General features: G+C 36.2%; 1 protein-coding gene across 2 annotated transcripts in view; it reads left to right on the top strand.

Annotated features, from left to right (window-relative positions):
- Positions 1-7886: 7886 nt before the first annotated feature.
- LOC149567287 (uncharacterized) overlaps positions 7887-26895 on the top strand; it is a 47657-nt gene continuing 28648 nt past the window's right edge. The window contains exons 1-6 of one of the 2 annotated variants that reach the window (XM_089820452.1): positions 7887-8319; positions 8559-8615; positions 17499-17585; positions 17736-17816; positions 17909-18021; positions 18165-18214. In XM_089820452.1, coding sequence (XP_089676578.1) covers positions 7939-8319; positions 8559-8615; positions 17499-17585; positions 17736-17816; positions 17909-18021; positions 18165-18214 — 769 coding nt within the window. In that variant the 5' untranslated portion in view covers positions 7887-7938. Of the gene's footprint in view, positions 8320-8558; positions 8616-17498; positions 17586-17707; positions 17817-17908; positions 18022-18164; positions 18215-26895 lie in introns of both variants that reach the window. The other variant, XR_016362391.1, reaches the window with a different exon arrangement.

The following is a 26895-nucleotide window of genomic DNA, read 5'->3' as shown; positions in this document are numbered from 1 at the left end:
ACTCTGTGGATAGGGAGCTCTAAGCCGACATCTAAGCATTCCAACTCATGGAATCGTTTGGATAGAATGGTTTAGAGTGTGACACAAATCAAGTGTACAGATAGGAGTATAATATTCTATATTTCAAGAATCTTCAGGGGCATCTGGGGGTCTAGGTATCATCTGGGATCGCAGGAAGGTTAGCATCAGTATACTCCATAGTACTAACAACTGGATTAGTGGTAATGTTCAAAGTTTAAAATCAGACCTTAAATTTACAACCATAAATATTTATGGCCTAATTAATAATATTGACAAAAAATTAATTTGGAATGACATTGGTCAATTTATGGATAAACATAATAACAACTTATGTTTACTAGGAGGTGATTTTAACACTATCCTAGATATCAATGAAAAGGTAGGAGGTATTTAAATGCTATCACAAGCATCCAAAGACTTTAAAGAGTGGCGTGCTTTGCATAATTTGATTGATACCCCAACCAATAATGGCATTTACACATGGAACAATAGGCGAAAGGACTTTTCTTATATCGCAAAAAAACTCGACAGGTTTATGTTAAAGGGAGATCTAGATGTCAACAATCTAAATATTCAGTCTTCCATTTTGCCTATAGCTGGGTCTGATCATTTCCCAGTCAGATTTGAATTTGTTAAGCCCCTCAAACTGGCTAGGAACCCATTCAAGTGTGAGAAAATGTGGTTCTTAGACCCAAACTTCATCAATAATATCAAATTATGGTGGGCTCAAGACAGTTGTGAAGGCTCAAAAATATTTGTCTTTGTCAACAAATTAAGAATGCTTAAAGAACGTATCCTTAGGTGGAACAAAGAACATTTTAATAACATCTTTAAAGAAAAATTAGATATAGAAAGCCAACTAAAAGAACTAAACTCTGAAGTAATTAACAAGGGCATGGATAACAAGAGTTATCTTCTCGACAAAGAATTGCTAGCCAAGCAAGAAGACATACTATCCAAAGAACAGATGTTCTGGAGACAAATATCTTGGGAAAGATGGCTAACAGAAGGGGATCGTAACACTAAATTTTTTCATAACTCCACATTATATAATAGAGCTAAGAGCATAATTATGTGTGTCAAAAATCATCAAGGTGTTTGAACTGAAAAACTAGGAGAAATAGCAGAAACCTTCGTTAAAAATTTCTAGAATATACTAAATAACCATGAAGGCTCAAACAGAACAGTGCAAACAAACCTTCTAAAAGTTATTCCTAAAGTTGTAACTCAAGAAGATAATAAAAACCTAATAAAACCTATCACCTTGAAGAAGTCAAGAAGGTGGTCTTCAACATGAATCCGGATAAATCTCCAGGTCTAGATGGATTCCAAGCATTCTTCTTCCAAAAATGCTAGGACATCATAGGTGTTGACCTATGGAAAGCAATTGAAGCATCCAGAAATGGAGGTTCTCTTCTTGCTGAAATCAATCATTCATTTATCACTTTGATTCCAAATAAGTCTGATCCGAAATCTCTAGGTGATTATAGACTGATTTCCTTGTGCAGTATAGTTTATAAAAAAAATTCCAAGGTACTAGCAAATAGGCTTAAAGAGATCCTTCCCAAGATTATCTCAGAAGAACAAACTGGATTCATGTTAGGTAGATCTATTCTTGATGGTATCATCACCATTCAAGAAACCATCCACTCCACATGTTCGAACAAAGAAGCCTGTATGTTCATGAAATTGAACATCCAAAAAGCATATGATATGGTTGATTGGAGGTTTCTATGTAAGACATTAGAAGCATTTGGCTTTGCCCATCAGTGGATTAATCTAATCTTCAAATTTATATCCACTCCTAAAATCTCTATTCTAATCAATGGTATGCCAGAAGGTTTCTTCAAGATATATCCAGAGGTATTAGACAGGGGGACCCTTTATCCCCTTCCCTTTTCATTATCATGGCAAAAGCCTTTGGGAGAGCAGTGATAGATGCATATAACAAACAAAGGATCTCAGGTATTACTATCACCAAAAATTTGCCGATGACACTATTCTAGCTGACAAAAGTTCGGTTTCAGAGGCCCACTCTCTTAAATGCATTATAAATACATATATGGAAGCTTTGGGACAAAAGGTCAATGAACTCAAATATGAAATTTTCTTCATTAATACTAAGCTAGACATAGAGCAAGAAATTTGCATGGTAATGGGTTTTAAGAAAGGAACATTTCCTTGCAAATATATTGGTATTGCCCTAGAAAAAGGGACTAAATCAAGTAAGGTTTGGGACAATACTTTAGAAAACTTGGATTCCAAGCTCTACAATTGGAAGGACAGATGGCTAACAAAGGCCGAGAAATGCACAAAGATTCGAGCGATCTTATCGGCTATTCCAAATTTCCCTCTATCATGCCTCCCTCTCTCAAAGTAGAATCTCCAAAAATTCAAATCCAAAATGAGGAATTTTCTATGGAGGGATTGGGATGAAGATGATAAACTGGCTCTCATCAAATGGGAAAGTATTTGTAAACCTAAAGAATTAGGTGGTTTAGGGATCAAGAACCTACAATGGCAAAATGAAGTCTTAGAGGCAAAACTTATTTGGTGCCTTTACAATGAAAGAAATTGTAAATGGGCTAGGATTCTTTATAAAAAATACCTTAATGCGGACGATCCACTCTCAATCTTTAGAGTAATCTCCCCACCTAAAGGGTCAGAAAGTTGGAATTTCATGATAAGATGTCATAAGCTGATTTGTAATTTTTTAACCTGGGATGTAGGTATGGGTGATGAGGCCCTTTTTTGGGAGGATTCTTGGGATGGAAAACCTCCCCTTTCACTCAGCAATATCTCTCCAAACCTCAAAAACAAGTTGACTGATCTTTGGGGTAACAAAGTCAGGGATTATAAGACTTTGGTATATATAGATGGAACCCTTAAATGGACATGGACATATCTAAATGGTTTGGGTTTTGGTGCTGAGTTGGCCAATAATTTTGAGAAGATTCTAGAAGACAGGAAACTTAAGCAATCTAAGAAGAGAGACATTTTAATTTGGGCAGCTTCTAATGATGGGAAATATAATGTTAAAAGTGGATACAGGGCCATGTTAGAAGCTCACAAACTAGAATTGGTGGATATCCCATTAAAGCTCTATTGGGACTCTTCTTGTCTCCTGAAAGCAAAATTCTTCCTACGGTTAGCCGTTCAAAATAGGATTCTAACCATGGACAGATTATACATACTCGGTATTCAAGGCACTTCCAAGTGTGTTCTTTGCAAATTAAGCACCGAAGACACATACCATCTTTTGTTTAACTGCCCTTATTCCTAAAGTTGCTGGGAGTGGCTCAAGCAGATGCTGGGTTGGTCTACCCCCTTCCCTAAATCCTTGCCTGATTTGCTTAAAGGCTGGCCCACGACTCTAGTAAAGGGTGTTTACAGCAAGCTTTGGAACATCTCCCCTTCAATTATGGTCTGGGAAATCTAGAAGGAAAGAAATTCTCACATTTTTCGAAATTTGGAATTCAATCTTGAAGATCTTATTGCCAAAATAGAAGCCAATATTGTAGAAACTACCAACTGTTATTTAAGAAACTTGCGGTTAGAAGAAGGTTCCTTCTTGAATTGGGATGGACTCATGAAGAAACTTTGGCCTAATTTGACTAATCCCCCCTTATTATATTCTAAGAATAATAAAGAGGCTAGGAAAAATTGCAGATGGAAGCTGCCACCTATTGGCTAGGTCAAGTTGAATTTCGATAGAGTTTCTTGTGGTAACCCACGTATAGCTAGCATCGAATGTATAATAAATAATGATGTTGAGTTTTGGATAGCTAAAAAAGCTATGTCAATCCATCCTACCTCCAACAACCTAGCAGAACTTGAAGCTCTCCATCAAGGTATTCGTTTATGTCTTAAGCTTAAATTAACTAAAGTCATCATTGAAGGAGACTCCCAAATTATATTAAATGCCATCAGGAAAAGGTCCACCCCAAACTGGCTTCTCAATTCTCAGTTAGAGGAGGTCCTTGTCTTAATAGATAAGCTAGAAGACTATAGGATTTTTCATATATATAGGGAAGGTAACCAACTTGCGAACCGGCTAGCAAACTCGAGAGTAGATGGAGTCAATTCATTGATATTTAACGATGGCTATTCTCCATTTCTCTAAATTTGTGCTTTTTTATGCTTTCTATCCCCCTTATTTCTAAATCCTCTTTTAGATTAAGATTTATATGTTTAATATTTATAGTGGTAGTTCTATATCGATGACGTGACTTCATGCTTTATACATTAGAACGATCATCTTTATTTCATTCCCTAAGTTTAACATTATCCATATTTGTCTACCCTCGGTAACACTTACTTTTAAAGTATATATATATATTACTCGACTAGTTTTTTGCACGTTCCTCATTATTATTATGACAGCCATAGTTTTAGGCTTATTTGAGTATCGTGTAATTATGCCTTCTCTTATGGTGTTTCCCGTGTCATGGTACTTTGCATTTGAGTGCCAACTACTAATCTCATCTTAATGACATCTCGCTTGTGGTTCCTATGATTGCATCTAGATGTTTCCATATGTTATTTCTAGGTGTCCCCATCATCGTCTTTCATTTTCATTATCGTCGTTAACCATGGATTCAAACATCTATCTGTGCCATGCTACTGAAAGTCGAACCATGGCATTCTGTGGGTCAGTAAAACCAGAGAGGTGGAATCAGATTCTGTATCTTGTGGATGACATGTCTTGAATTTCAATTAGCTGAGCTTTGGGGGAGGGAGTCTTCGATTATCAATATACTTGGAGGACCAACAGTGATATCATCGAGTCTTTTATTGACTACCTGGCAAGAGCCAAAGTGGGGGCTGGTGATATCATTAGGCTATGCCGAGATCCATTTGTCCCATCCTAGAGAAAGGGCTTCAAACAAGCCATGTATAACATTGATAACAAGCTTAGGATTCCCCTTCCAGAGAAGTATATGAATCTACCCTTGGGGCATCCGAATTTAGTAACCACTAATCATTGTCCTTCCTTGGTCATTCACGAGGGTTTAGTGTTTTATCATGAGTGGCCTAAAATGGAGGCTAGTTTGCACTTTCTCCTTAGATAGCGGGGGATCATTGTAGATGAGAGAAAGGAGTGGCTCCTCAACTATCTTCATATCTTCAACACATACATACATCCGGGGGTGACATTTGACAATCTCGATGATTTGAACTTTTGTACCCCAAATGCAGAAAAAACCAGCAGAGCGAAGTTTGACTTCGAGTTTCCTCCAAATTACTATGTGGAGCAGCCCAACGACATCCCAAAAGTGATTATGGTTTACTGGAAGCAAGGTAGGGGCCCGGTTTGACCGAGGGAAGTTTGCTCTGGTTAGGGTTAGCACTACAGGGTTTCATAGTTTGCTATATAGTTAATGGTTTGTTATTAAGGTTAATTATCCGTGATATGATTAGATCTATGTATTAAATCCTAAGTTCAAGATTTTGTTACTCTCAGATTAAATCCCTAAGACTTCATCTTATGTATACATGTGAACAATATTAAATATATAGTACTTGGTATTTGGACTAAGCCTTGATTTTCTTATGGTTTGTTTGTTTTATGTATAAATTCAAATTCTTTAGGTTAAAAAATCTTTCATTTCAAATTATGTATGGTTGCAATATTCTGGTTGGATGGTTCCACTTAAGTAGGGTTTCGGATATGTCCCAGCAATCAACATAGTTTTTATGGTTTAGTTAGGCTTATTTTACAGTTGAATTAGAGAAGGCCTCTCTTAGGATGTGGATTCATTTCATTTCGATGAGGACTTTTTTGCTTGCCTCCCCATTTGCAGTGATCAATATCTATTTGGTATTGTATTATTGAATGTCTATTCGTCAAATCTGCTTTGTCGGGACCGACTGGGGGATTATAGAGCTCCCTAATTTGGGATTTTGCACTAGCTCAAGTAATACCTTGCCTCTCCGACAAACAGAATTGTGGTGAGTAGTTAATGATAGTCTTCATATAATGTTTTGGTTGAGCTATTTGATTTCATACTGATAGAGCATTGGCTTCCATTCTAATCAAGAAGTAATGAAGATTAAAATTTTCTTCTTTATTATAAAATAGATTAGCGTTCTGACATTTCTATATAGAATAGAGTTTATACTTTGTCACAAAATCTTTGACTTTCTTGCATAGTCTTAAATAAACAATTGTAATCTAGGGTAAGAAATGTTTAATTTATGATACATTACATTTCTCTGCCTTTTGCGTGTAATGTGAACACGCAATTTGATTTGGATTTTCCTCTGTATCTTGAGGACCATAAGGATTGTGAGCTATGGTAGTCTCATGGTTATAACATTATTTGATTATGGTTGAATTGTTCTTGAATTAGTAAGATCAGATGCATGTTCTGGTTACTCTTATCATGACTCTGTAGTATTGACAAATTTATATGATTTCTTTCATATGGACATAAGGATCTGTGTCGTTTGTGGGATACTTGGATTTTGGGCTTTGTGGCGATTTGACAGTATATTGATCTATTTATGATACTCTCATTCCTTAGCTGTTTTAGTAGCTTTATTTTTAAATAGTTGATAATATCTGTTATCTTTGGTTTCCTTCTTATTAGTTAATTTAAGCTTGTTTTATTAGATCTCTTTCCTCAGGACTAATTGTTAGCTTTTTCATTGGATATCTCTGACAATGTTTTCTTTTGTTTGTTCCTTATTCTCGTTCGACCTTTATCGTAGGTTTTTGTATATTGCTCCTTTTTTATTATTATGACTTAAGGTACTAACCTATGACATAGGTGATTGTAATTCATCTTCATTAGGAAATTAGTCCCCTTAGAAATAAGGATGGTGGGTTGTTTTATTTGGCTTCTTCATATGCTTCTTTCTAACGACTGTTCAAAGATGGCCAGGTATATGAGAGATCGACTTGAGAAAGATATTCTCATTTAACGGTTCTCCTTTTAATGTTGGCATAAGTTAATCGATGATTTGATGTATGGGTCACCGTCTTTTATCATCAGGGGTATGCCCCTGCTCATAATGTAAATTTATTTATAAAAATTCTATTGGAGTATGCCCCTTTTAAAATGTAATAACATAGGACATCTGTCTTGGGCTAGATTGGAAGTTTTCTTCTCCGTTCTTTCTTACCAGTGCCCGTTTGAACGAAGATAAGCTATTACAAATTTTTATTTAATTTAATAAAATTAATCAAAGCCTTAGCCGTCTACCGATAAAAAATAAAATAAAAATTGTTCATATAAGATTATAATTGAAATATCCACTTTTAACTATTGTTTTTCTTTTTTTATTTATTTAAAAAAAATTACTTTTGATCTCCACATTGAATTATGTTGTGATCTCCATTTATTAAACTTTTGATTTTTTAAATTGATTTAGGTTTTAGTTTTTAAATTATTTTTATTTTTTTTTATTAGTTTAGTTTTTTCTTTAAATATTATTTTCTTAGTTTGTATAATTTATTTAGTTAATAGAATATTTGTTAGAGGTGTCGCTATTATTCATTTTTTTTGTATTTTTTTAATTAATTTTTCGCAATAAATTTTTTGATAAATTTTTTTAAAATGATTTTTTTTTCATATTTGATAAATTGAATTTAATTGTAAAATATTGAAATTATTAAAACGTTTGTTAAGCAATATTCAAATTTCCTAAATATTGTAAATTTTACATCTATATTTTAATCTTCAACATTTTTATTTTTGTATTTTCATTTAAAAAAACTTATATGCACATTATTTAATGTTCATTCTATATTTATCACACTCCTTGCATGTACAAAAGCATGTGATTCTAGTGTGTTATTTATCTCTCCTTCCTAAGGCGTTTGATATTATAGACTAAAGAAGCTCTTTTCCTTTCGTCACGTGAATATTCCGAACCGTTCATGATTGATCCCCTTGTGACCATGAGGGGAATATGGTGGATTGGGAGCTTTTGGATGCCCCTTTTTGTCTGTTTCGAATTTACCATCAAAAAGGTTTTTATCTGAAAAGGAAGCTTTACGTTTGCATTTGGACTGCGTTAGATTGGATTGCAAGTGAAGGCATGGAGGCCTCGATCATGAGCACTGCTTCAGCGAGCAGAGGGTTGCCTAAATTAAGTATCAATGACTGTTCTGCATCGGGGAGATCCTTGAGACGAAGCAGCGCAAGTAGAAATGTCTTCTCAGCGTTTCGACCAGCTGGGTTAAGCCTAAGCTCAAGCCAACGCCTGCATTTTAGTGCCAAGGGAAATCTCAATGACAGAAGAAACCAAGCAAAACCTTTTCTCTTACTTTCACATCTGGTGGCATCAGCGGTAATTTCCAATACTACAGCTCAATCGTTCTATCTTATTGTCACACAAAAAAACAGTGGTATGATGACGTGGGCATAATATTGAATAGATTGGGATATTTAATTGGTGTCCTGAATGGTTTTATAGTCACCGCTTTCGAATCATGACCGCATTTGCATTTTCAATGCCAGAGGAAAGCCATTTGTTTTTGTGGGCTAGAGTTTAATGATTACAGTGTCTTTTGTCCTGCGGGCTTGCAGGAAACTGTGGAGAAGTCATATATTATGATCAAGCCCGATGGTGTGCAACGAGGACTTGTAAACACTCTTTGCTCTCTGTCTTGCTTTTTTCATGTTTATCCAATTCTTGTACAAGTACGACTAGCTATTGCTGGCAATGTGTAGCTCCGAGAAAAAATGTGTCACCAATAAGTTTCCGGTTGACCTAGAAAAAGCAATTGTGGTTGACCCACTGTAACTACTACAGTGGCAGAATGTTTGTTTTGTTGGAAACATGGAAATCGATTTTTTCTCTTAATGCATTACTCCTGAATGAATGACTTAAATGTTTCTAATAGCATTGGTAAAATAGTGCAAGATGACTATAGTATAGGAAAAGGTTGAAGTGTGTTCTCAGAGTAAAACGTTTCACTTTGGAACTGAAATGCTAAAATGCAGATTTGCTAAGTTTGGAAGGGTTTCTTTTAGCAATAGGGGGTTTCTCTTGCAACAAGTCTAAAAGGTCATTCTGTTTTGCTGGAAAATCAATATAATGTATTGTGCAAATGCTTATAAAATAGTTTATTATTATGTAACTTTTCCAAACTTTCTTATGGCAAACCAACAACAAACTAACAGAAAATTAACTAAACATTTTAGTTACCAACACGAAGACTTAATTATAAATTATAAATGTTAATTCTCAAACAACTTTCATAAGGTTTAGAATACAGAGTAGACAACAAAACATGCTGATGATAAGTTTGCGTTCTTTAGAAGCTTTATTTTTGAAATTAGTTTTAATAGCAAGCAGAACTTCATCAAGCTGCCTTGTAACCTTTGTAAAGTTGTAGCTTCTGAATTGAATTGCCGAGGTTTTAGATTACCACCTCCCTGAACTCCCGAATCACTGATTTCACAAAATATTCGTCAACCATTAACGTTGAGCTGCAGCTTTATCAAGTTGTCTCATTAACCTTGTAAGAGTGTAATTCCCAAGATCAGAAGACTGAAATTAATTGAACAACAATCCATGATGAGTTTTATCTGCATTAGACCCCTTCGTGTCTTCAACAAATAACATCCTTAATATATGATTTTTTTCCCATCACTTTCAGGATCCAAAGGAAGGAACACAAAAATAAAAAACAAATGTTTTTCATACAAAGTATCATCTCTAAGTTAGAAGTTAGGTTGAGATAATAAAATTCATACAATCTCCAATGTCCACTAGCCTCTTCTAGTAATGGATTGACAAAGCAAGCATTTGTTCCCTATATTTCAACAAAGCATCATGTAGATCCCCAACACAGGCTATATTAACTTCCTTTGATTTGTCTACGAGAGCATCATTGGCGTGGATCATATGTCGCCATGCTCTTCAAGCTATTTTTGCAGTAATGTGCTTGATTTTTCCTTTGTTTGTATTTGGACTTTTATTATTATTTCATGAGTATAATGGACGTTCCTATTAAGAAACTGTATATATCTTTTCCATTTGTCCTCCTTTCTTCAACTAAGAGAGCTGAAATAACATCCTCCAAAATTTGAGTCAAGTCTTAACTAAGATTGTGATTGACATTGGTGTATTTAGAAGTTTTATCATTCTCATGATCTACCAGCTTTCACTTTTGCTTGTTGTCTAATGAGAGGCCCTTTGTTTATGTTGCTGACGTAGTAATTTCGTCATCCATCTTGAATCTAAATAGCTGAAACTTTAGAGGAAACTTTGCATTAACTACTGCTGCTCCAAAAAATTCACCGAGTTATCCTCAATCTCCTTGGATGATTTTTCTAGATCTACATGATGCGATTCAAAATTGGATAGAATAAGACAAATGATGGCTTTGACTTATTCATCTTCATTATGCCAATTCACTAACTTATTCGCATTTGTAGATATTTCTTGTTCTCCTTTATTATTCCATGCAAATTCTTTTTCATCAGTTGCATTTATATTTTTTCTTTTCAGATTATGAAAGTTGAAGCTAGAATATCGACAGCCTAAATATCACACACCAAGGTTTGATTCTTAAGCTAACAGTGTTAAATAGTCTAAATTGACTTACTATTTTGAAGCTTAATTTTTCCCTTAATGTGTGATGTTTAAGGGTGTCTCTAGAATACACGTTTAATAGAATCTCCATTGTCCACTTTAGATTTTTCAAAACTATATTTCAAAAATCAATCTTTTTTCAAAGCCAAACAATTTTTGGACAAAACCCTACTTTGACTGATCAAATTCATATTTTTAAAAACATTTGTAACTTTCCATATTTTAAATACTAAATCCTCTCAATTTTATTTTCCTGAAATCTGAAAGTAATAAATAGAAAAACCTGGATCTATGCCCTACCATGCCAAAAAGTAACTCTGGTCCAGTGTACATTCAAAAGTTTAACAAAAATCCCTCCTCAGTTGTTACCATGTGCCTTTTTCTGTAGTTTTCTGCCTATGCTGCTTCTCTGGCAATAAATTAGTACCCTACAGCAACAACAGAATCATACCAATCTTTACAACTACGAATCTACCAGGCTTAATGTGCAGCGGCAGGGCTCACTTCTATGACACACTACACGCTGCCTTCACATGTTTCACTTCGTATACAGAAATATAATTTTCCAAAAATAGCAGGCGTAAACATTTTAAAAATTAAATCATTTTGTTCACACTGAAAGCATCAAAATACATACATAATATTAATGTCTGTTCAGGGTCCATTACAGTGCATTATGCACATAATTATACAGGTTTTCCAAATTGCTTCATATAAAAATCCAACTCTAAACTAACATAAAACCTAAGTTGCTGATTCTGATTCGGGTCAGAAATTTGTCCAAATTTTTTTGGTGTGAGTTTGGATTCGGGTTTGAAATTTGTTGAACTTTTTTTTGGGTGGGTACGAATTTGTTTTGGGTTCATTCGTACAAAAACACACACACACGCACGCACGCATACACACGCGCACACGTGCGCACACACACTCACGCACGCACACACACATGCACATACACACACACGCACACACACAGACACGCACACACACAGACACACACACACACGCACACGCAGACACGCAGACACGCACGCACACAGACACACCCACACACACACACACACACACACCCACACACCCACACACACAGACACACACAGACACAGACACAGACATAGACACACACATACACACACACACACACACAGCAGCAGCAGCAGAAAAAAGTTTATACATAAATAAAACTAATATTAAAGTACCATAGCAAAATACACCATTGTATAACATATATCTTTTCATGAAGTGAAATGTGGCTTTATATAACTCAACATGTAACATATATCTTTTCATGAAGTGAACTGTGGCTTTATGACTCCAGTGCAAGTTATAATTGCCCCAACATGATGCAAATGGAAGCATATCAAAGTACTCAATTCTTTAAGGGTCAACTGAAGCACTAGATGTTTTTCAAGTACAATTAATCCTCTGTAACAAAACTGAGACTACACATGCAGATGGTTGTATTCTCAAGTAAATGTAGACCAATCCTTCAGGAATATGGAACGCAGCAGCCAAAATAAAATGTCTGCCAATGCAAATGAGATGGTGAAAACATTAATCACAACCAGATAGTTTATTCCTGGTATTATATTGGTCATTGGCAAATAGAACAAAATATACACAATCAATCTGGAAAGAGAGAATAATAGACAGGAATAAGACCTTGGCCGTTGGCACTTCATTCCCATACCAAAATAATCATATTTTTTGTATTCAGATTCATATAGACTTATTTAGACAAAGAAACTTTAAAAATGTTAAAAACAAACATTTTTTTTTTTTACCAAAGTCGGCCTGGGTTCTGCTGTGTTTAGTCATAGTCGCCATAAATTCTGCTAAATTCAGCCAGGGTCCCTCTGTGAGAATTTGGGACATATTTGGTCCACTGTGGCTGAATTTCCAGCGAATGTGATGAGGACCAGAATTTGCAGTTCAGCCTGCCAAAAGAAAATCTGGTAACATAGCATAAAACTAATTAAACATTTTAATTAATAACATTGAATCACTAAAATGACTTTCTTGAATTCCTTATTTAGACTCCTGTTTATAGTTTCACAAACCAGTGTTTCTAGTTAGACACTTTTATTCTAGGAATGATCTATTACTCCTAGTTTAGTCTATATCTTTCAAAGCAATGCTTCATATTTAACGTTGTTAGTGAAATAGGATCCGTAGCTTGTAATAGCACTTGTGGATATTTTGTGTGTTTTCCAAGTTACTATTTGAATGAGTATATATGTAATATAAAGAGGCATGTCTCTTGAAGAGACATGTCTCTTTAATATATCAACTTACATTAGTTATAGTTATAACACAACTAATATACCTTCAATATATGTATGTATGTATCACTCTTAATATAAGTTAATTATTCCATATATGATATTTGTCATATATTATATATCTCATATATATAATATAATTTATCTGACATAATTATAACATTAACACTCCCTCTTAATGAAGAAAGATAAAACACATAGATATTACACCATAGGTAATATTTCAAAAATAATACATATAAGAAATCTTTGATCAGAAGATTTCCAGTATATGATAGCATATAAGTATTGGCCTATCAGAATATCAACATATGATATTCACCAATTACTATTTGATATCATATTAGGTAACATGAGCATTGGCCTATCAGAATATCAACAATATGATATTCACCAAGCTCTCAAGAGTAATGGCCTATCAGAAACATTAATTGAATGATGATCACCAAGTACTCAGTGTGGTATTGGCCTATCAGAATATCAAGGCAAGATATTCACCAATTACCGAAAATATATCTATACAAGCAACTTGTAGATAATCAAATTAATGATATCAACTGCCTAGTTGTTGATTTATAAGATAAAGCCTTTACATGAAACAATTTCGCAAAAATGAATCATGCTACAAGTTATTGTAAGGACATCACTTTACAACAACTTCTCCTAATACAAGTGATAATCATTTAGAAGTCGTCACTTCTTCATGATGTACATAGGGGACAAGCTCATACATGTATGACATCAAAAGTTTGCATGAAGTCTCCACGAATATTGTCATGTGGTGTTGTCACAACATTCACCATAAAGCATATCAGAGAATAAGGTTTCTCCCTCTTAGCTTGATATCAACTATTCTGACCTCTTAGCACAAGGTTCTCTCTGATGAAGTATCAAACTTCCTCTGAATCTGTTATCATCCTTCTAACCTCTTTGAAGCAAGTCATGTCATGCTTCCCTAGTTCAATGGGTATCCTGATAGCATAAAGCCTTTCAGCCTACATAAATGAGACTTTATCCCATGAATCATAGTCCTTTAGCTATTATAGTTTCTGACTAGTGTTGAATCCATCAACAAGGTCTACTCCTTCTGAACCAATATCATCAAAAGTTTGATTTAAGCATTTTTATTTTCTGCTCCCTGTCTTTCTCCAAGGTTGCCTCTAATGAACTGTCAGACTCCCTCTCATAATTTCAATCATCAAAGATATTTTCTTCAAGGAACTCACATTATCCAGCCTAATCATCAGATGATTCGTGAATCCTAAATCACAACATCTTTGGAGCTACTATCATAAGATTGAGTCTGCACAATATTTGGTAGCATGCCTAATGTACCAATCTTCTTTTCCTGCAAGAACATCCTTAGAGACAAAGGAAAAGATCAAGGCAAATAGCTCTTTATAGTAATTATAGAAATACAAAATAAGAGAGAGACTACAATGAGTAGATACATGCAATACCCAAGGATAATAAAAACTTATCTGCAATAATAATATAAGTTGCTCCAATGAAGGTCCGTATGCATCAAATCAAAAAATGCCTCCATGTAAGAATTTGTTAAATTTGAGTACGTCTTTTCTACTTCCATATAAGGACGGTTCAAACAAGAATAGAACATTGGTTATCATTCCCCCTTATAATGTTAAATTCCTACTCTTATATTATTGAACATATAGGTATGCCAACAAAGTTGCATATATTTGGACACAACCTATCTCTTTGTAACTCAAGCCACATTGGTATGGCTTTCGCAATGTGTGACATGCCCATGTATCAAATAATGCTTGTTTACCATCATTTCTTTCTCCATTTCCAAGAAAGAAAATCATTATCAATATGCACACCATCTAGGCATCAATGTCGTTCCACCAAATACATCAACTCCTATTTATTTAGATCTTGTGGGCCCTTGTTCCTTTAATGGCTCGGTTTCTTAGATTATAAGCGGACCTTGCAATCTTCCTTGAAAATACCTCGTCACTCGATCCTTTCTATAGGTCACGAGTCTTGGTTATATGCCCTCACTCTAGGTCTGCTGCTTTGACGATAACTTCCTTATTGCCTCGGATATGCTGTTTGTGTCCCCACATCATGTGAGTGTGGGTCATCAAGTGTGAGACAAAGAGCTTCTTGTGTTGTCATCTTGGATTTTGGTCATTTTGTGTTGTTAGGAGGTGACAGTCTATTTGAGATTATTTGGTAGAGCTTCGACCATCCTACTGGGGATGAAGTTGCACAGAGGCCAAAAGTTGATGCCATGGAACAATTTTCTTGAGCCACCTCCAGGACACATATATATATTCTTTACCAATAATTATAATTATAAATTATAATAAGGCTCCTCCCAAAGTTCTGGAACAGGTTATTGTCGTCTCTCCATTTAAGAGATTCGAGTTTCTATACATACCTGAAATGTATTTAAATATTTATAAATACATAATTTTGTGCTAGATTGTCTAACAATTCAAGAAATATATGCATTTATATCTTTATTCCCGTAGAGTGGTACTGCTTTGTATTTTCTTTCTTATTTCCTTTTCGAGGTATTGCTGAATCAATAGTTCTATATTTTCTAACTGTTCTTTTTATTAAAAGTCCCATTCATTTAACTCTAATTAACAAGTTTCTTAATATCAAAGGATCGAAAAAAGAGATCCATCAGAAATTCTCTCGCCTACTTTGTCTCAATAATTGGTATATCTTTCCACTCAGAATTCGACACACTATCATGGGCATCATAATTATCTCATTTGAGTTGACGTGGATGAATTCTTCAATATATCTCCTTCCATCAACCTTTGATCCATAGGGCACCTCCAAGCACGGTGTCGTTCAAACCCAAAAAGAGAGGACATCTCCGATCTTGGCACAGTATGTGCATCCCTCATTCAGTGAAGATAATCTCACAATTTTCCTCCGTGGCTTTGCATTGTCCAACCAATTGACAACATTCATGTACGACACATGTTCCAAGCATTGAGCATCATATAAATTCATAACAGTGATCATTCTCTCACTAAACTAGGGGAGATCCGATCCAGTGTAGATCTAGCGGTTCCTCTTGGGTCATCCCGAGCATCATCATCAATTATATCAACAAAGATTGCATGGGCCTTAAGACCACATTGTGCAAGCTTCTAACCCCAAGTAGTGAATCTTAATCCATCATTTGCTTGCATAGCTCATTCTTGCACAGTACATTGGATCAGAATCCCCATGCCTGGTCATTTGATCCACCTATGTGGATTTCATTCATGTTGGCACACTTGATCTGCAGTCACCCAAGGAAGCAATCGTGATTTACATTTATCATTCGATCTAACTAATCCCTCCACGCAAGCAACAAAGATGAGCTATGTGAGAGACGAGGCAAGCATTCCTGAGAAAGCTATATCTTATCTGTGAATTTATTTATCTTTATTTTCTTTTGTCTTTCTTGTATCCTAATAGCTTCATGTCTCAATGTCCTCCACTATTCTATTCATTGATTCCTTTTGCTCCGCCCAAATACCTCGTATTGATATGGAATTGCATTCTCACTATAATGTGACTGTTCAAACATCCCTGCAAGGACGTGGTTCACGATAGTAGAGAATGAGTAAGCTGCTTGTGGATATGCATGTGTTGTAGATCAGGCTATGAAGGTGGGCCAATCTGGAGACCTCGTGCTTTGTAGGGGATCACATGCACAAAGAGGTCAAATAAGATAAACCTCCATTCTTTGTAACTTTCCATAGCCTTTAAAGTGACTTTGTGAGTACACAAGCCATCCAAGGAAAACATGGACCAAGAAGTATTCACGCCAGGCATCAAGTTTTGCAAAGTCCACACATATTTTCATCTCTGATCTTATAATATACTGATTTCTCCTAGTGTTACATCATATGTTCTTCTACAATTTAATCTCCTGAAATTCATTTCTCAGTGATTTAATCAAAAGACCATCTCTACATCTAGTCTCTTTGCTTATTTTCTTTGTTGATTGTGATGCTTTTGCAGAGGCAAGCATTTAGCTTTGTTGATCAACTTTGGGAGAACAACCATTTCCATTATTTATGAAACTTTACAGGCTGGAAAGAAACCTGCTCTGATACCATGGTAGTGAAATAGGATCCGTAACTTGTAATAGCACTTGTGGATATTTTATGTGTTTTCCAAGTTACTATTTGAATGAGTATATATGTAATATAAAGAGGCATGTCTCTTGAAGAGACATGTCTCTTTAATATATTAACTTACATTAGTTATAGTTATAACACAACTAATATACCTTCTATATATATATATATATATTTATGTATGTATGTATATGTATATCACTCTTAATATAAGTCAATTATTCCATATATGATATTTGTCATATATTATATATCTCATATATATAATATAATTTATCCGACAGAATTATAACATTAACAAATGTGTTTGAATATATATATATATATATATATATATATATATATATATATATATATATATATATATATATATATATATATATATATATATATATATATATATATATAGACACACACACACACACACATTTTAATGACATTGATATTTTTTCATAACTTTTCCAATGCATGAGATTCAAATTTTTGTAAACTGGTTTTACTGTTGCTTGTGGAATTCTTCTTTCAGGTAGGGGATATAATTTCTCGGTTTGAGCACAAGGGATTTGTTCTTAAGGGCCTAAAGCTTTTCCAATGCCCCACAGAGCTAGCAGAGGTTTGCTACTATCTTCAAGCACCTTAAAGATGATTTTCTGCTTGAAACAATGAAGGTTGCCTGTTTCTTTGTGGTAGCAGCATTACATTGATCTCAAAGACCTTTTACTTATTTGGATGCAGGCTTTGAAGTGTGTCTGTTTCTTTGCAGGAGCATTACAAAGATCTCAAGTCCAAGCCTTTCTTCCCAAAATTGGTCAAGTACATCACCTCTGGTCCAGTGGTCTGTATGGTGGGTATTGTTTCTTCTCCCACCATTCTTTAATTTTGTCTCGGCTTTACAAATTTGAAATAGAATTTCTGACAATGCCATGCTTACACAAGGCCTGGGAAGGTCCTGGTGTTGTAGCCTCTGCTCGCAAGCTTATTGGTGTTACAAATCCTTTGCAAGCTGAACCTGGAACTATTAGAGGGGACTTTGCAATTCAAACTGGGAGGTTAGACACTGAATTTTTTGGTTTCTGAGCAATGTACTAGTTTGGGCATAGTTCTTTCTTTCTTGCTAGATGAATTCTGTTTTTCAGCAATCAACTTATCCTTGACCAGTCTGATGGAATCTAAAAGTTGATTTGGTGGGCAGGAATGTTGTTCACGGAAGCGATAGTCCAGAAAATGGAGAACGTGAAATAGGTCAGAATTTGTTGAAAACCTCTTAATATAAAGTGGTACACTTTGCCATATGGTACCTTGGTAGAGTATGTGAACTTAGAGCAAACTTTGACTACATTCTGTGGAAAGAGGCTATTATGTGCAGTCTGATTCATTGCCTTCCCCTAACAAATTATACTGAATAGAAAAGAGAGTTAATTTTTTATTGTTGTTAAAGTATTGCATTAATTATCCCTCAATTAACTCATTCTTATTGCTTACGACCCAAATATTCTCAGGCTTTTATGCACCCAAATTTGAGCAGCTTCCTCAGAACCTTCCTTTACAACTAATAACGGGAATATGCTTTTGTCTGTTAATAGTCATTGCCAAAATAGCTGAATACATATCACTGAACTATTTTATTTGGTACCTGTAAAAGATGTCCATAGCTCTTGCACTATGTTAGAATTTGGCCAAAGCCTACCCTGCAAGAAAGAAAGGCAAGTTACTTAAAATATGGATGAAGAGCAAGAAAATATGTGCACGATTTTCTTCACCATGGCTAATCCTTGCAATTTATAATGCATGCAAATGATGTTAAGATGTAGATAAGTGTTATAAGTTATAACCATGCCCCATGTGTAATATTTTTATACTTATATATGTCTCTTGCTTCTATCGATCTTCTGCAATCTCTGTCGGCCTTGTCAGGGACCTCAGATTCTTTATCTGACTCGTTGGTATGTTCATTCTTGAGCCATAGAGTCAAAATCTAATTGTCATGATGCTAACTTGCATCCTGTAAGAAAGATGTTAGTAAATGGTATGCTTATAACTGTCTAGTTAAAAAGAATAGTAGAATCTTGAAAGATAAATGGGGCTCAATTCTTGGGCAGATCGCATAGATAAGTGTTTATTTGTTTTTCAAATGTATATTAAGAAAAATTAAACAAAAGAGGAGTGACATTACAATGTGAACAGAGCTTCTGCTAATATGGGAGCACCATGCTCAATGATAGTAATATATGCAAAGGCCTTTCTTCAAAACTAGATTGCCCCTCCTTTGGACAATCCACCTCAAAATAAGTGGGCAACTACATGAAGATAGTAAAAAGAGGAAGATGAATTGCTTTCGCTTTGGGAATCAAAGAAGTCATTTTTGAGAGTGGGTAAGAATAAATTGGTTTGGTAGATGTCTTTGGAATCCAAGAAGTTATCAATTATGAATAGATAAGGATAAGTGGGTTCGATGGAGAAGAACAAATATATTTGTTGGTTATATCCAAAATGATTACTTAATTTTAGTTTGCAAATTTCAAGCCCTTTGGGATGCTTTTTTGGGCCAAGCTTTACAAATACTCTAACGCAAGTCAATTTCCCCTTTTAGAGAAGCAATGACCTTCACTATATCAAATTCATAGACTGATAATGGGAATTATCCATTTATATGATTCTTGTTGAGCACTTCCCATGGGCAATGAGTTGCTTTTACAATGTATGATTCTTGTTGAGCCACTTTCTCTAGGGCGATGATTTACAACTCAATAAATTGGTATTATTTGGTTATGGTTGGCCTTAGTCTTTGTGTCTACTTTTTGATCTACTTTCGAGAGGGTCTTTGGTTGGGATCTGTCTTAGATTATCTGAGTCTTCAACCAATTTATTGTGCTCCATCTTTGCAACTACTTAGGCCAATTGTTGAATTCCTTGCCTATAGAACAAACATTCCTTTGAGTTGGTAGTTTTGTCAATATAGCATATCAAAAGCCTATCAAATCGGCTCTAGGTGGTGGTCCCCTATTATAGTCAAAATGAACATGTTGTCCTAGTAGACAATCACAAAGGATGTTGTAAATGGTAGGAGAACATTTTTTATTGTTCCCATTACAATGTGAGTGCATTGATTAAACCAGCAACATGATGAGCCATTTAAACCTATCAAATGTGTTCTAGATGCTCCTTCGTGTTTTACTCAAAATGAACATGTTGTCCTTGTAGACCAGAAAGGATGTTGTAAATGGTAGGAGAACATTGTTTATCATTCCCATTACAATGTGAGTGCATTGATCAAACCAAACAACGTTATTTGCCATGTAACCAAGCAATGTGAGCATAGAGTAGAGTTAGTGCAAAGAATAGATTGGATCTTATAGGCGAGGAGTGCTACATCCAAATCACTTAACTTGTTGTTCCCTAATAGTTGTAGCAAGGGAAATCTCGAGTAGGTGGACCTTAACTGGTCTATTTGTGTAAATCCTTTAACACGGTGGACTTTTAGAAGGAGTTCTAAAATCCTCTAGTGAGGTATTTCCTAACAGATCTGATTGTACTCCTAACAGTGTAAAAATCGCTCCTAACGGGGTGAACTCTCAAAAAGGGTATTTGTAGCTCCTAATAGGGCAAACCTATTTACTGCAGTGAAGGGCTTGTAGGTGTCATCCCCATTGTGGTTTTCTTCCTGTAGTCGAGGGTTTCCACATATAAAAATCTTCATGTCATGTGTTATGATTTTGTGGATGTTTGATGTTATTCACTTTTATTGCATTGCATCAATTATCTGTTTTATGTTTTGGAAGTTGTTAAGGTCAATTGGATTAGTGGCTGAATTGGTAGGTACCTAAGACAAGCAACCATGTATTCTTACTTGCATGAATAGCCAAATCTGCATTTAATGCATTACCATCTTTTTTTAGTGTAACATGCTAATTTCCCAACCATAATTAACAATGAAAAATACACCACTTTCCATAATTTATATGCGTGAAAGATAGTTAACAACTACTTTACATAATCATGTCAAAGGGATTAACGATTACAACAGAAATTAACAGTATTCTAGTCAACTTCTCATATCTTTGGAATGAAAGACGGTCTAATTCAGTCACTTAATTAAACTATTTGGAAATATGAAATAAGATTGTAACAATAACAACTAACTAATCATAACTTAAGCTGAACTTTGAAAATGTATACAAAAGTAAAATACTCGATAAAAGATGGTGACATGAATGCATATCCTTTTGTGTTGAGCAAGTCTTGGCATTAGGTGGAGAGGAGAAACATTGTCAGAGGCTTAATCTCCCAACAACGAACCCTAAGTATCCCCACACAATCTCTACTGAGAAAGGCCCTCCCTGCACAGGATTAGATGCCATTGAGCATCTTGGTGTTAGAGTGCCAACTTATAGCCAGCTAGACTGTGAATACATCCTATCCTTTTGAGTGCAAGCTATTATGACCTCTAGTGATCACAGCAGTATCATGAGCCACTTTACCTACCCTGACCAGGGATTTACATGGACACTATGTGCTTGATCAACCACCACTCGACTTAACAAGAATTCATACCCTTTGATCACCATGAGTTAACTCAGTCTAATTTATTTGCTTATGTTTAGTACTAATTATTCATCTTTGACTTACAGTTTATTTCACATTCCATTTGGTTAGCAGCCCACACCCTTCATTGCAACCTTGTTGGACTTCCTTGATGAATCCTGGCGTGGTTGTCCATGATCAAACTCTGTTTATTACAAACATGTTTTCCTTGCCCAACTTGGGCTCATAATAGATTTATAACAGAAGGTTCATTGGATTATCATTATCACTTTCAATAACTCTCTGATGGTGCCTTTCCCTATCTTAGAGACATGTGGAAAATGACACTGTATAAGGATTGCACAGAGTTGATATTCCTTTCCAGTTATTTAAGTTTTTGATATGAGACATGTAAATATACCGCCCAACTTGGGCTCATAACAGATTTATAAGAGAAGGTTCATTGGATTATCATTATCACTTCCAGTAACTCTCTGATGGTCTCTTTCCCTATCTCAGAGACATGTGGAAAATGCCATTGTATAAGGATTGCGCAGAGTTGATATTCCTTTCCAACTATTTGAGTTTTGATATGAGACATGTAAATATACCCCAAGCAATTCAAACTGATTTCATATAAACAATCTTGACAGATAGTTGTAACATATATAAACAATTCATCATCCAAGATCCTAATCCATCAGGCTCTGTCCAAATATTATTTACAACATTCATGCCACTAGTTTGAAAACACAGAGCTTTCAGTCAAAACAAGAAGAAAAGAGGAGTGCAGATAGACACATGACCTGGCTTGCGAAACAGATGTAGTATCACTCTCGACTTGCTACTAGATTCTTGTAATGCCTTGCACAACTCCTCGGCTGTATAATTCAGACTTCTAGCTGTGGCTATGAGTGCGATATGGAAGTAATTGCAGGTGTGAAGTATTCACCAGTATGGTACTTGATAGCAAATAGGAACAATCTCAATAAGGATACAATGGCAAGTAGGAAACAATCACAGTATGGATGCAAAACGCAAATAGGAAATAATCACAATATTGGATGCAAATCGTAGATGTGAAGTGATACGAAAGCAAATTTTAAATATGAGGATGGCTTTATGAATGCAATCGTAGATATGAAACAATGGCAAATCACTGATATGAGGTTGCTCATTGATATGAAAGCAAATTGCGGATATAGAGAAAGACTTCCCCTTTTTCAAATGCATGCTCGAATCATTCATATGCTCTCTTGAATGGAGTTATGAGCAAGATAGAGGAAAGGTGGCAAAAATATGAGTTACGTTCTTGGTTTAATATCTAAGAGTCTCAACTTAAGAAGGTCGATAATGACAATTGGCTGATGGAAGCAATAACAATATAGGTCCCTGGAAATATAATATGAAGGCTGATGGAACAATAACAGTAAAACATTGTCATAAAATTGAAATAATAATTTTCTTTTAATGTTTTAATATAAAGACACCATCTTGTATCTATCTATATTTGTATATGTTTGCACACACACGCACACACATGCCCACGCGCACACACCCTCACGTGCGCACGCACGCACATCACGCACACAGACATAGACACAGACACACAGGCACACACGCACATGCACGCGCATGCGCATGCACACACGCACACACACAGGCACACGCATGCACGCGCATGCAGGCACACATGCACACATGCACATGCCCACACGCACATGGCCCCCCCCTCCCCACACACACATGCCCATGCACACATACACACGCATACACATGCACACACGCATATGCCCGTACACACGCACACCCACATGTACATGTCCGCACGCACACGCACACACGCGCATGCACACACACACATGCACATGCACGCACACACAACACACACCCACATGCACATGTGCACATGCACACACGCGCGCACACAAACATGCCCAGATGCAAACACATGCGCACACACACGCGCACACACACACACACACACACACACACCCATATGTACACGCCCACACGCGCACACACGCCCATATGCACATGCCCACACACACACACGCATGCACAGAGACGCACACACACGCACGGACACACACCCACACGTGCACACACACATGCGCGCGCACATACACACAGACACATGCACACACACGCACACGAGCATGTACACGCATGTACGCACCCACACATCCACATGCACATAGACGCACACAGACACTCACACAAACACACACGCACACACACACGCACACCCACACAACACACACACATGCGTGCGCACACACATGCACACATACGCACACGCACATGCACACATGTGCACACACGCACACACGTACACACACACCCAGACGCACATGCCCACACACACACGCACACCCACACACACACGCACATGCACATGCACATGCACACACACATGCATGCACACGCACACGCACACACACACCCACACGCACACACCCACATGCACAGACACAAACGCACACACAGACACACGTAATAATCTAAATATACATATCTGATGTAAATGTTATTTTTCGAATAAATAATGTAATAATCTAAATATACGTGTTTGATGTATACGTTATTTTTAAAATAAAGGTATACATTCATGTACATATATATGTATGTATTGTACAAGTACATGTAGGTACCATGATATCATTATATTAAAACATGTCTTGCCATAATAGGAAACTTTGAGGTCGACCACAAATCCTAAAGGTAAATATTGTTCTTAGTTCGTTCATTTTATTAATTTATTAAGTGTGTTGACCCAGTTAGCTCATGGTGAGCACTTGGTATACTTTTGCTTGCCTAGTGATGAAGGAGCACCCTGGGTTTCTTTGCAATCTTGTTTCTTGGTAGCATGGCAGTATGCTCAGTTATCTTTGGGTTTGGTTTGCTCGGTAGCTATTTGGTGTGCTTGGTTGATTGTTTAGTCATCGAGTTGCTCGGTGGTTGTTTTCACCGAGGTGGTCGGTTGCCATTGTCACCGAGTTGGCTTAGCGCCTTTTGTTTGTGGTTGTTGCTGCTCGGTTTCTTCTTTCATTGAGCTCTTTTGTGTTGGTCTTTTCTTTTTGGGACGACTATGCATGTAATTTAGATCATCATAAAATAAAGGGATCTTTCATTGGGAAGCATGTGGACCTATTTTGGATTGTTGCTTTGTCCTATGTTGGGTCTAGAAGGTTCGTTGAGTTGTTTCATCTAGTATAAATAGGGAGTCATGTTGTAGGTTTAAGGGATTTTTTAGAAGGTAGAAGAGTTAGAAGTTGGAAGTTGGAGATCATAGATCTCGCATGTATGAAGAAGATTCTGAATTGTTTCATCTCTTTGTAATGGCCGTAAATGGGAAGGCCTCACAGCTCAACATGTATCAAGATTTTGAATGAATTTATATATCAGATCAGCATTGTGTTCTCTCCTGCCACTGTGTTTGGTCCTTTGATGTGTTTGGCAGTGCTTGTTGCCTGTGTTAGGTGGTATGATCGTGGATCTTGCATGTATGAAGAAGATTCTAAATTGTTTCATCTCTTTGTAATGGTCGTAACCATGAAGGCCTCACAACCTGACATGTATCAAGATTTTCAATGAATTTATATATGACATTTGCATTGTGTTCTCTCCTTCCACTATGTCTAGTGCTTTGATGTGTTTGGTCATGCCTGTTGCTTGCGTCAGGTGGTATCAAAGCCAGGTTTAGATCTAGGTTTGCGAATCTAGGTCTTGCAGGTTCCTTCTTGTAAATCCTAGTTGGTGGATTTGTTGTGGGATGGCAGATTGCGATCTGACTTGCAACTGCAGAGGGTTTCAAGATGGGTCGTGGTAGGAGGGATGCCGATCCATGATTGACTGATATGCTAAGGCAAATTGTTGCGAGGTTAGATGCTATTGAGACAGGCCAGCGCAGAGGAAGACATCTGGTTGATGTTAGTGATGAGGAAGTTGAATTACAGGAGGCTATATCTGCACCCTTGATGGATCAGGGGGATGAAAAATTGTTGAAGCTATTGACAAGTTTGAAGTTTGCACTGTAGTATAACCCTCCCGAGTATAATGGAAAATTGGATTTTGATGAGTTGATGGACTGGATCACTGAGATGGAGAGGTACTTTGAGTATGAAGGCATGACAGATAAAAAGAAGGTGAAAATTGCAAGCACAAAGCTGAAAGGTCATGCATCCTTGTGGTGGGAGCACTTACAACAAGATAGACAAAAAAGAGGTAGAAATAAAATCAAGGTATGGGATAAGATGGTGAACAAGTTGAAACGCAAGTTACTTCCTTATGATTATCAAATTAACCTAGTGAGAAGAATGCAAAGTTTGAATCAGAAAGATAGTTCGGAAAAGGAATACGCCCAGGAATTCTACAAACTAGATATCAGATTTGGATATATTGAAGATGAAGTGGAAAGAGTTGCAAGGTACTTGAATGGATTGAGAATTTCTATACAAGAGGAGATCAATTTGGTTAAGATGGAAATTATTGAGGAGGCTTATCGGTTTGCCCTGAAAGTTAAAGAGAATTTGAACAAAAGACATGAGCAAAGACAAAGAGGAAGAGGCAGATTCTATGGACAAAATAATATGTGATTAGGAAAGGATAAATCATGATAAAAGCAAGACCGAGTGGAAAAGTGAAGATAAAGGAAAGATCGAGTGGAAAGGTGAAGGTTCATCCCAAGGCAGAGGTAGTTATTACCGAGGTGGCTATAACAGAGGAGGATTCCAAGGAACTTGTTACAATTGTGGAGAAGGACATTGATCATTTGAATGTAAGAATCCGAGTAAGAAGGTCAGTAACAACATAAATGCTTTGGTACATGAAGATTCATCGAATGAACCTGAGAAGGAAAGTAACCTGATGGTTAGAAGAGCATTGTGGAGTGAGAAGACTACAAATGATATTGTGAGGAAAAGCTTGTTCAAGACTAGATGCATAGTTGCAAATAAAGTTTGGAAAGTAATCATTGATAGTGGAAGTGCAAGAAATTTGTTCTTTGAGGAGATGGTTTCAAAGTTGCAGTTGGAAAGGATGAAGCACCCTAAACCCTATCGGATTTCATGGATCAAGGATGAGCATACATTGATGGTAAGTAAGCAATGTTTTGTGAATTTGAAAATTGGAAAGTACTATGATATGGTGTTGTGTGATATTGTGCCTATGGACTGTTGTCATATTCTATGGGTATACTTTGGCAATATGATATACATGTTGTACATGATAGAAGATTGAATAAGTATACTCTTTGGGCTGATGGAGAGAAACAGGTATTGTTGCCTATGATTGAAGACTCTATTGGTGACGTATGTACATCTGTGAAAGTTTGTTTGATTGAAGGTAAGCAGTTTGTTAAGGACCTGAAGAAGAATGATGTTTGCTTTGCTATAATTCTT

The sequence above is a fragment of the Cupressus sempervirens genome, chromosome 3, assembly GCF_028749045.1.
Source record: "Cupressus sempervirens isolate cs-2001-9-10 chromosome 3, ASM2874904v1, whole genome shotgun sequence".
NCBI lineage: Eukaryota > Viridiplantae > Streptophyta > Pinopsida > Cupressales > Cupressaceae > Cupressus > Cupressus sempervirens.
This window is presented reverse-complemented; position numbering and strand designations above follow the sequence as displayed.